Genomic DNA, 12523 nt, shown 5'->3' with positions numbered 1-12523 from the left:
AAATATCAAATAATCAAATTTGTTCATCTTGGGTATTAACTCAAACACAGGTATTTACGATATACCAATTTCATTTTAGTGTAATACTTTATACCAAAATAGTAACTAAAAGACCTTAATAGGCATAACTTAAAAGGCATTTTTAATTGAAGTTAGCTCCATAAACATGCAAAAACCCAGTTAATGAGGTAAAGAGGACAGCTGATATATAATGCACTCCCACAGCAGTGCTTACTTTTAATTACCTGGTATTAACCATAAGCCTAAAGTCTTCAACATTCAATTTATTTAATCACATCTTTTGTTGACAATATTGTAACTGCAAGCTTCAAGTACTCCCTTAACAGCTTTAAAGTATTCAGTTCCTAAATAAAGTTACTTAGATACTTGATCCCGATATATGTATTCGACAGTGAAAATTATATAATTCCAGCACTTTAAAAATACATTTTGTTTTTATTGTTACATCAAAAAGAGATAATACGAAGTGAAATAGGTTTCGTTTTACTTCAGTGCCTATCATGTGACCGCAAACACTGTTGCCAATTAAATCAAGTTCTCTTGTGCTAGGCATGGCTTATTCAATGTACTTGGGGGTAGCTGGTGTCACATCATTATAAGGGTGACTGCCAATGTTAACTATACACTAAAAAATAGAAGCAACAGCCACCTGAGCCCTCAGTCCAAAATGGTGTGCTTAAATCATGGTAGCTTATATCGGACGAAGATTATTGACTTTAGGGGGAGGAGATGACCCCCTCTGTGCGCACGTGCATGTGTGTGTGTACACGTGTGCTGGTAGCACATTCAGAAAACAATAAAAAATGTAATTTGTATATTACCTACCATGGGGCAAATATTTACAAGCCTATTGTTTAAGAAAATCTCTAGCTACCTATTTCCTAGTAACCTATTTTGGGGGGACGGGGGCGGGGGGGAATATGGAAAATTTACTTTGACATTTGTTCACAAAACAAAGAACTAGCAAGATTTAGTTTACTCATACAATAGGCAAGTACTAATAGGAGCAACAGAAATTAACATTTAGAAAAGTGAAATTGCTTTTTCTATATTTGAAACTTAAGCCATAAACCCACTCTATGTACCAGCAATTCCACTCTTAGAAATTTCCTCCAGATAACTGAAGTCCACAAAAAACAGGTACAATAACATTCAGATAGCTTTACTGATAAGAGCCAAAAACTGGAAATAGCCCAGAATCCTTTAAGCAGAAAAATGAATAAAAATATGGTGGTGTGTTTTTACAACTGAATAATATCCAGCAATAAAAAGATACAAACTACTGATTAACACAACACGTATGAATCTCAAAAGCATTATGTTGAGTGAAGGAAGCCGTATACAGAGGAACATAAATTTTGTATTTCCTTTTACATGAAGTTCTAGAAAAGACAAAACTAATCTATTGTTTAAAAAAAAATAGAACAATAATTGCCTGTGGGGGGTGGAGACAGGCACTGGCTGAGAAGGAGCATGAAGGAACTTTCAAAACTGATGATATCTTGATTGGAAATTTAGGTTACACAGGTGTTTAATTTGTCAAAACTCATCAAATGGCATACTTAAAAATTTGTGCCTGTTGTATGTACATTTTACCTTAAAAACAGTATTGATGTCTGGTTAGAGGTCTGCGCCTGAAATATTTGAGTGAAGTGATCTGATGTATGTGACTTACTCTGAAATGCATCAGAAAAATAAGAATGACTGATGAATAGAGAGATGGCTATATGGAGAACTGTATGATGAAGTGAACAGTTAAAGGCTAATTGCAGAATCTCAGTGGTGGGTCTCTGGGTGTTCAGTGTACAATTATTGCAACTTCTCTGTATGTTTGAACATTTTCATAATAAAATGTTGGAAAGCTGGTAACAACAAAAAAAATGTTTACCACAGGTGTCCCATAATATGCACAATCTCTATGTGTCCAAGATGGCACAGTTAATAAAAGATAACAAAAGAACTTGACCTCATTTCTATTCCTTTAAACAACTGCCATTAATAATGTTTTCAACCATGAATAATAGCTATACTTTATTTCAGATCAGTAAATATTTATTGTCCAATATCTTTCACATATTCCCATTCCTGACACATCTGAAGTGTGGCTTCCTATATGAACTTACATTTAACTAGCACTCCTTACACACTACTGCAATATGCTGTTATGGTTCTTGAACTGAGCATGTACATGCTTTCACAACTCCAGTCCTCTGTATGTGCTATTTCTCTACCAAGATGCCTTCCTCTTAGTCCTGCTTGCCAGCAAACTTCCTTCTCACCTTTCAAAACCTTGCTCAAAGGTAAGCCTCCCCAGATTGCCAAGTCAGAGTTCACTATTCTTTGTGCTTCTACATGATCCTATTATATAAACTTTCTAAATTATTAATGAATGCTACGATTAAGCACTGACAATATGCCAAGAATTATTACTCAATTCACAAAACAATCCTAACATACAAATTACCTCCATTTAAGAAAATTTTAAAATAAACCTCAGAAAGGTAAAGTAACTTGCCAAGGTAAATGGCAGAACTGTCCCACAATTCTGGGTTTATCTAAACAAGAGCCTCTAATTTGAACTGTTTCCTCATACTGACCTTTACGTTTTACTGAGACATAATTCACATTCCATACAATTTATTCAGGTACAGTATACAATTAAATGGTTTTTAGAATGTTCATAGAATTGTGCAACCATCACCACAATCATATTAATATTTAAAAGTAATTCTATATTATAATCATCTATTAGCAATGGTAATAAAGATTTCCAAGATATAAAATTATATATGTACTACTACTACTAAAATACAAAAATATATCTGCTCAGAAATGGAAAAATTGCATTCTTTAGCCCAGCTATGTACTTAGTACATAATAGAAAAATAAAATTAATCAATGTCCAAATTCAATGACTGATTCAAATCATCACTGAGGAAGTAACATAATAATACTTTAGCTTTGGGCCACATAAAAACAAAGAAAATTCAGTAACAAAGATTCACTTAAAAGGACATTAAGCAGTAGGCAGATTTCAGGATATTTTCATTCCAACTGTTTTTACTATTGTTAAATTATAAAATTTCTGTGTACAAGACTAAAATCTTCAACACAGGGGGATCTTTAAGCTATCATATTTATCATGTATGAAAGTGTAAATCTAAACTAGTAAAGCATGTCTTAAAGTTTTAATAAAATGGCACTGTTTGGGGCTTCCCTGGTGGTGCAGTGGTTGAGAGTCCACCTGCCGATGCAGGGGACACAGGTTTGTGCCCCGGTCTGGGAGGATCCCACATGCCACGGAGCGGCTGGGCCCGTGAGCCATGGCCACTGAGCCCGCGCGTCCAGAGCCTGTGCTCCGCAATGGGAGAGGCCACAACAGTGAGAGGCCCGCATACCGCAAAAAAAAAAAAAATGGCATTGTTCTCAGGCTACAGCTTAAGTTTCTATTTAAAAGACAAATTGAAATCCTTGTTAATTTTCAAGAAACAAATTACTGAATTTTTAATATCAGCCATCAATTTTAACAAAAAGCACTTCAAACTTTTTTGGCATAAAAAATTTGGAAGACAGGTAAGTCTTTTAGTTATATAAGCTATTTTTCCAAACTTTCAATTAAAAACCAAATATTAAAGTACAAAATTTCACATATTATTGCTTTTTTTCTTTATACTCACCAACTTTAATGAATAATCAGTATTTGTGAGCACTATGCTAAGGACATATATGAATTATGTTATTTATATTTATAACAACCTATGAGGGAATTATTTATATTTATAACAACCCATGAGGTAAGTACTACATATTATTATCCCCATTTTACAGATGAGAAAGAAGTAATTTTCCTAAGCCTCCAGAGATAGAGAGTGTAAACACCTGACTTTTTTTTTCTTACCTGAACTAGGGATACTTTTTTAAAGATTTCTTTTTATTGAGTAAAGACAGAAAGCAACAATGTCTTCCAGATAACTAAGGTTCAGAAGTTCCATTTCAGAATTATATCAGTTTGAATTATCACAAACTTTCACATAAATGCTATTTTCTTTAACATGCAAATAGTTCACTAAAGGAGAAAAGAACATTTTAAGCCTAGTACTTTAGTCCCTAAGGATCTAGCTGAAAAGCCAGACAAGCCCTTGAACTTTATCAAGATAAATCCCTGGCATTCGCTAATCACCAGAGAGGATCTTCAAATTAGATAAGACCAAGTATTTTGGCATGGGAATGAACACAAACACCTTGCCATCCACAAAGGCCCACAACCTGGCAGCCTTTCAGCAAGGTTCCACTCATGTAGCTGTTACTCTAAACGTTCCAGCTACTGCTTGGAAGTTGATAATTCTTAAGATATGAGGAGAGTTGTGATTTCTGACACAGCATTCCAGAGATAAATACATGATCAGAAGGATGCTTTGAAATTCTCAAAGATATTCCTCTGGTCTAAAGCTGCATGAAAATAGTATTTCAAAAGGTGTCTCTTGCTAAGAAAAAGGGGGGGAAAAACAGAGCAGTTTGCCTGCCATCAGATAGTATGTTAAATGCATACCAGACATGTAAGTTCCAAATAACCTCCTGAAAAATGCTATCACCAAAATTCCCCTTTGTTTCCTATTTCAATAAACCCCTTTAAAATGTATTCCCTGTGCACAGTTTCTTAAATAAGTTTGTAACCTACTCACTGAAGGTATCACTAAGGCATAGACAATTTCTATGCTATTTGAAAAGAAATAAATCCCAAAATACATGAAATTCGGGGAATTTATAAGGAAACAACTTTGAGTATATTAGTAAGATTTATTAAATGTAAAAACCTACCCTTAAGTTATTCTCACTATTCAATCTAAGATTAATACAAATTTAAATAAATTTATAAAAATTGTGCATATTAGAAAAAACCTAATCATTTACACCTCTTCTCCTTCAAAATATAGCCATTGCAGTTCACTATAAATTTTTTGAAGCATATGGGAACATATATATGTATTTTTTCAAAAGATCATAAATTCCAAACTAAACTGTTCTCCGCTTTTTCCATTTAATAATGTATCTTCAACATCATTTTACATCAATATGTCAGTTGTGCTTTTCTCTCATTAGTGGCTGCATAGTTATTTACTATATTCCTAGGAAACAACACATGTAACCAATTCTTAACAAATTGGCAACTACGCTTGCATAGCACAGCCAAATGACAGGATTTAGAGTCCAGTGGCCATGGTTTAAATTTTAGCTCCACCATTTATTAGCACAAAAGCTTAAGGCATTTATTTACTTTCCCTGTGCCTCAGGCTTCATCATCTGTAAAGTAAGAATAAAAACAGTATCTATCTATCCACCTACCTACCTATCTAAAAAATGCACTTTAATACACCTTCACAGGGTAAAAGCTCAATAGGTATTAGCTTAATTATGAAATTCCTCTTGCAGAAAGAAAACATTTTATACTTGCATATATCTTCTGTATAAACTTATATAATTAGGTTTACATATTTTAAATTTTAATTAACTGCCAATTTTCCCTCAGATAAATTGTACCAATATGCCCTCTCAACAATATAAAAGTGTTTCTTCATACCCTCATTAAGACTAGGTATCATCTTTTAAATTTCTGGATTTCTTCATGCTAAGTGTTATAGATTAATATATCTTCAATATCATTTCACACCAGTACATACTGTTCTGCTTTTTTTCTCTTTAATAGCTGTATAGTATTGCACAGTATAAGGATAAGGAAATTGAGGCTCAGGAGGATGAGGTAATTTGTCCAAATTCACTAATAAGTAACAGAGCCAGAACTCAAACACAGTTTCATCTGATTTCTAGAGTCAATATTCTAACTCCTATATTATAAAGACTAATAAAAAAGAAAAAGACATCTGAATCTAGCAGCCACTGTATCTATAATGTCACCATTAGACATGTACCAATATGCTATTTACCTGGAATTTACACTCTGTCAATCTCATCATTCCAGGACATTGACCTAATCTTTAAACAGAGGTAGAGGGAGTGAGATGAGAGAGGATGATGGCAAAAAGCTTTTCCATTAAAATCATACATTCCCTGTGTTCTTTCAGAGCCTATTAATTATATAAGTAATTCTAACCAGCTTGGACATCTAATGTGCCAGCAAGTCTGAAGTAGAAAACTAGGAGATGAGATGAAATACAGAGAACTGGAGACACAAAGAAATAAATAACCAGACAGAGGGAAATTATGATGAGGATATGTCAAAAGAAAACAGAAGCCAACTGGAAAGAAATCCCACTGGCCAAATCAGAGACAATCTGAGCATCAATAAAAACAACAATAATATGATAATTCATTCTATAAAGTATGAAACTGTAAGGCCATATGATGAATGTACTGAATTCATTTGATGAGGAGGATAAGTTTCTAAACCCCTCTTCCCAGGGAGTACCTTAACAGTGGAGAAACCCAGAAAATACCATGTTTATAAATGATCAGAATGAGTATCACCAGAAATGAGATAAAGCCATGTGCCACTTGTTAGAATACAACAGGAAGAAACAGCATCACTTCTGTGATATTACTTCCAAAGATGCTTTAACTTGAATCTAATCCCCAGGACACTAATTAGACAAATCTAAACTGAAGGACAATATACAAAACAGCTGGGCTCTCATCTTCTGAAGTGTCCAGGTCATTAAATTTAAGGAAAGACTAAAGAACTGTTCTTCCAAATTGAAGGAGGATAAAGAGATACAACAAAACACAACATATAAGTCTGAATTCGATCCTTCAACTATAAAGAGCATTACCGAGAAAATTAGTGAAACTTGAAAGGTATTTCAAGATGTGAAGGTAGTATTAATATTATATCAATGTTAATTTCCTTATTTTGATGAATGTATTGTGGTTATGTAGAAAATATACAATAAAATATTCAACAGGTGTGGAGTACTATATCAATTTTCCCTCAACAGATTCAGGAAAAATAAAATTTCTTTTAACTGGCAACTTTTCTATAAGGTAGAGCTTGTTTTCAGATAAAAATATTGACTTTTGAAAAAGAATATGCTTGACAACTCTGATACATACATGTCTTACAGGCAGAATTTCAGAAAATTTAATATAAAGAAAAATTTCAAGCAAATTGCCCAAAGGTTTCTTAGGACAGCAGAACCAACGAAGTCAGGAATCTATAGTTAGCTTTTTCAAGCTGGCAAGACTCTGAACACTTTGTTTAATTCCTGAATCTGTCGGAATCCACAGATTCCCACTTTTTTTCACAAAGGCTGGCACAGTACCGACAGCAGGGGAATGAAAGGTAAACATTTGTAAATATAGGTGATTTCTAAGTTGTAACAAACGAAGAAAAAAATTATTTAATATACAACTTGCCAATGTAATGTTAAAATTATTCTTAAACAATCTTAATAATTATGTTGATAAATAAAAATTTGAAATGATATACAACAAAATATCCTTATAATTTTTAAAACTATATCAAAACATCCCTTTTAAATGTTGAAGCTACAAAATTTAACAAAGTTAAATTCTTGTTTACCCTTTAAATCCTTATAATTTATATATTTATAAACTCATGAGAACCTACTGTAGAGCACAGGGAACTCTACTCAGTGCTCCGTGGTGACCTAAATGAGAAGAAATCCAAAAAAGAGGGGATATATGTATACCTATAGCTGATTCACTTTGCCGTACAGTATAAACTAACACAACATTGTAAAGCAACTATATTCCAATAAATTTATATATTTATAAATTTATATATTTATAACCTTTAAATCCTTATAATTTATATATTTAAAGACTATTTACAGTACCTGTCAAAAGATCTGAACTGCACAGGCTGCTCAACAGATAGATCACCAAGAGCTCCAAGGCAGGCTGGTGGCAAAAGGGCAGGATCCACTGTGACTCCATCTCCTGGTATGTTAACCAAGCTTCGGAGAATGTCCTTCACATTGATATTTTTTGAAACTGGAACTGATGGTGCAGCCTTGTTATCCAATTCATTTTCTCCATCACTTTTGGTTTCCTGAGATTTACTGACTTCTGAAGAAAGAGTGCACAGCACCTCACTGATGGCATCTGGGCCTGCACTGACACTTGGAGGTGCTACAGGAGGAGCTGCGTCCACATTGCTTCCTAAACCAGTAGCCATTTCTTCCCCAATGCCTGAGTCCCTCCTTCGAGCAGATGATGCACTTTCAGATTCTTCCATGGATGCTGGAGTTAATGGACTGAGTGCTGCTGGTGAGTTTTCTATATCTTACCCAGAAAAAGAAGAAAAGTATGAATAAAAAAATTTACAACTCATTTTAAAAAGATACACTCAGTCCTAATTATTTTAAATTATGAAATATACAGCATGTTCTTAAAGGTAAAAAACAAATTAAATAATCTATAAAATGTAGTCAGTAAATAATCAGATGGTTTAATAAAATAATAATAAATAATAATAAATAATAACAAAGTATCTTAGAAAACCCCAAACTGAATATGACATACCAATGGGTAGCAACACAAGGTTGAAAGCCATTGGCCTATAAGAAAAAGTCCAAAATCCTTAGGATAAAGTGCAAGGTTCTTCAATAATATGAGTCAGCTAAGTTGTAAACTTTATCAGGGCATGGAATTTACATTCTTTAACACTTCATCTCCAGCACCTATGACAATGCCTGAGCCTACAACAATGCCTGGCAAGTAGTAGGTAGTCAATAAGTATTTTTCAGATGACTATTCAACTCCAACTTTATCTCCTGCTACTCATGGCATAACACATAATACTTTACAACACCAATAATTACCTCTACCTCAATCATGGTTTCTACTGCTAGAACACTCGTTACCACTCCTAAATGCTTGAATAATTCAATGGTCCTTAAAATCTAGTTCAACAGGGAGCATCACCTTTTCTACTTGATTTTCATTCCCTCCAATCAGGTGTTCACTCCATTCCAACAAAAATGCTGCAGCTTGCTAAATCCAATGGTCAAGTTCTCAGTCCTAACAGCACTTGACATAGCAGCAGCAACTGATTATTCTCTCCAACGTGACAATACTTTTTTCACTTGGCTTACAGGACACCATGCTCTTCTGGTTTTTCATCTACTACCTCACTGTTGTTCCTTCCTTACCTCCTGCACTTCTTTTTCTCCTGGATTTCTTAACTTGAAGGGACTTAGTACTCAGTTCTTAATCCTTTTATCTTCTCTATCAACATTTATTTCCTTAGTGGTCTCATTAACTCTCAAAGCTTTAAATACCATTATTTCAATAAATAAATACACAAATAAATAAAATTCAGACTGTTATTTATAACTGCCTACTCTGCATCTTCTTTTATATGTTTAAAAGACATCGCAAACTCAACATGTTGGAAACTGAATTTCTTATCTTCTTCCCTTAGTATGTTTCACCTTCAGTCTATCCAAGTGCACCTTATAATCATTCTTGACTACCTTCCGTCTTTTGCATATCCACAGTTAATATTTTAAAATCCTGTTTTCTCACTATCAAAATATAGCCAGAATCTGACTGCTTCTCACTAGCCCTACAGCTACCACCCTAGTCCACCCCCAAAATTACCTCTTGCCTAGGTTATTGCAATATCCTCCTAACTGGCTATGTTAAGACTGTGACATTAATGGTTCTATTGGCCATGCTTCCTGGTATTCACACCCTTGAGAAGTCGCTGAGTCTGGGCTGGGTCTGACTCACTGTAACTAACCGAATGTGGTAGAAGTGGGCCAGTTCTGTGCCCAAGCTTAAGATTGGGCAATGTGTGCATTCTCAGAATTTCTCAACACCTCTGTAAACAATCTGACTACCTGGTTGGAGAGAATATGTAGAGAGACCATATAAAGAGATAGAGGACCTCCAAACTAATGGAGTAAAACCAAGGAATTCATCTGAGAACAAGTAGCAAGGCCCCACACATACAACCCCAGCTTAGCCATTTCAGTCATTCAGCCCTAGCTCTCGGAGCCATTCTAGCTGAGGCACTAGATTAATGAGGAGAAAAGCCATTTCGGACTTTCCAACCCCAGCAAACAACGTCTGGAGCAGGGATGAATCATTACCACTGTGACTTATCTGAATCAAATTCATAGAGTCATGATAACAAGACTAAAACAGTTGTGAGTTTTAGCTTCGAGGTAACATGTAACACAGCAGTACATAACTAAAACATTGGTTTTTCTTGCCCTGTAGGGTATATTCTTAAAACAGAATCCCAAGTGTTACTTTTAAAAACATATATCAATTCTAACTCCTGTACTCAAAACCCTCCAATAATTTCTCATTCTCCTTAGAGTGAAAATCCATACCCCCTTTCTCCTGGTCATTCCTGATAATTTTCCCCATTCAATTTTTCTTTGCTTAGGACTTAACACCTTCTAAAATAATCAATACTATACAATTTATTTATTACATGTACTTATTTTCTACTTCCTCTCACTAGAATTCAAGCTCCAGGAGGGCAGACTTTTTTTTCTTTTGTTCATTAATAATGAACAAGTACCTAGGAGGTACTGAATGAATATTGATTGGATAAATAAATCACCTCTGTTGGGTAGCAGCTACTTCTATAACTACACTACCTGCTTCTCTATAACTGGCAGCTAATTTTATAACTTTCCCTATAACTGGCAGCTAATTTTATAACTCCAATTATTACAGTTATTTGTTAACAAATCTGTCTCATAAGAGAATATAAGTTATTTATTCTTTTCTTTTTTTTTTTTTGCGGTACACAGGCCTCTCACTATTGTGGCCTCTCCCGTTGCGGAGCACAGGCTCCGGACACACAGGCTCAGCGGCCATGGCTCACGGGCCCAGCCGCTCCGCGGCATGTGGGATCATCCCAGACTGGGGCACAAACCCGTGTCCCCTGCATCGGCAGGCGGACTCTCAACCACTGCGCCACCAGGGAAGCCCTAAGTTATTTATTCTTTACAACAAATGTGGAGTTAAACAAAAATGTTTAATATTTTATTTGTAAAGAATACATTTTCTCGGGCTTCCGTGGTGGTTCAGTGGTTAAGAATCCGCCTGCCAATGCAGGGGACACGGGTTCGAGCCCTGGTCCAGGAAGATCCCACATGCCGCAGAGCAAGTAAGCCCACGTGCCGCAACCACTGAGCCTGCGCTCTAGAGCCCACGAGCCACAACTACTGAAGCCCGCAGGCCTAGAGCCCGTGCTCCGCAACAAGAGAAGTCACCATGATGAGAAGCCCGCGCACCACAACAAAGAGTAGCCCCTGCTCGCCACAACTAGAGAAAGCCCGCACGCAGCAATGAAGACCCAATGCAGCCAAAAATAAAAAGTGTAAATAAATAAATAAATAAATAAATAAATAATTTTTTTAAAAAAAATGAATAACATTTTCTCATCTTTCAAATAGATGGTTTACTTAAAGAACAGAAACCATCTCCCAATTGCAATTAACTACATGGTACTTAAATTAAAATATTTGGTTATTAGTAAAAATAAATATATACTCTCACTTTATACATAAATTCCAGAATCAATACTTTAACTATCATAAGTAGGTAATGTTTTACTTGAACTTTGGATGCCAGATGATCAAATACAGAAACTTACCAGGGAGTGATAAATTCCCGCTTTCACTACCAGTTTCCTTAAAAGACTGGCTATGCCTTTCATTTTGGGGTTCCAAAATGTCTCTGTACTTCGAGACCATAAGAACAGAGATAAAGTATACAACTGCCAAGGCTAAAAACTGTGCTTGTTTGCTATCCTCCTGGGGAAAAATAAAAGGAGTTGATCATGCCACTCTTAAATAACATGTTTGAATCTTATTTTACATGACAACATTCAAATAGAAAACATGTTCGCAAATCTTTCAATATACACAGAAAATAGTAATGAATTCACCTGAGCAAAGATTAGGCAAATACTCTTGGGAAAATGCCTGTAAATATTAGGTTTTATGCTTGTGAAACATGAAAAGAGAGAAGCTGGCTTGTTTTTTTAAATTAGGTAACTAAATCTGAAGAGATATGTCCTAATATACTTCGCAAGATTAATCAAATAGCAATTATCATTATATGTGAACAACTATTTTTGCTTCCAACCATAAGAATTAAAATGTTTTAAAATATCAGAATAACAGTTTTTGTAAAAGACAAACATTCAAGATTTTTTAAAGTAACGTTATCAGATACAGAACTGGATGCCAAAGCAATTCTCAAGAGTATTTTAAAATAATACAGACTCAAGTGTCCAAAATTGAAAATATAGTGTCTGCCAGAAAGAAAAGGACAAACTAGACTGACCTCTAAAGAGGTCCAGGCTTCATCTCAGCTCTACAGATCACTTACATATCTGTATTATCAATGACCAGTTCACCTAGTCAAATTCCCCATTTTCAAAGGAACACTGTACACATCACTAATTTCGATAACTTTTCAAAATAGGTTTGAACTTAATTAATTTAAAGGAAAAACTCAACTTCTTCCAGCAAATCCTGAAAACTAAAGGTACCTC

At 34.9% G+C, this 12523-nt stretch overlaps 1 protein-coding gene across 4 annotated transcripts in view; it reads right to left on the bottom strand.

Moving 5' to 3' along the window:
• LRBA (LPS responsive beige-like anchor protein) overlaps nucleotides 1–12523 on the bottom strand; it is a gene marked incomplete at both ends in the record, with an annotated part of 768451 nt that overhangs the window by 561522 nt on the left and 194406 nt on the right. For 3 of the 4 annotated variants that reach the window (XM_079699414.1, XM_079699417.1, XM_079699416.1), the window contains 2 exons: nucleotides 7833–8274; nucleotides 11618–11777. In XM_079699414.1, coding sequence (XP_079555540.1) covers nucleotides 7833–8274; nucleotides 11618–11777 — 602 coding nt within the window. Of the gene's footprint in view, nucleotides 1–7832; nucleotides 8281–11617; nucleotides 11778–12523 lie in introns of all 4 variants that reach the window. The other variant, XM_079699415.1, reaches the window with a different exon arrangement.

This window comes from Hyperoodon ampullatus (genome assembly GCF_949752795.1).
Source record: "Hyperoodon ampullatus genome assembly, chromosome: 1".
Classification (NCBI taxonomy): domain Eukaryota; kingdom Metazoa; phylum Chordata; class Mammalia; order Artiodactyla; family Ziphiidae; genus Hyperoodon; species Hyperoodon ampullatus.
Note: the sequence above shows the minus strand (reverse complement) of the source record. Positions and strands in the feature narration are given on the sequence as shown.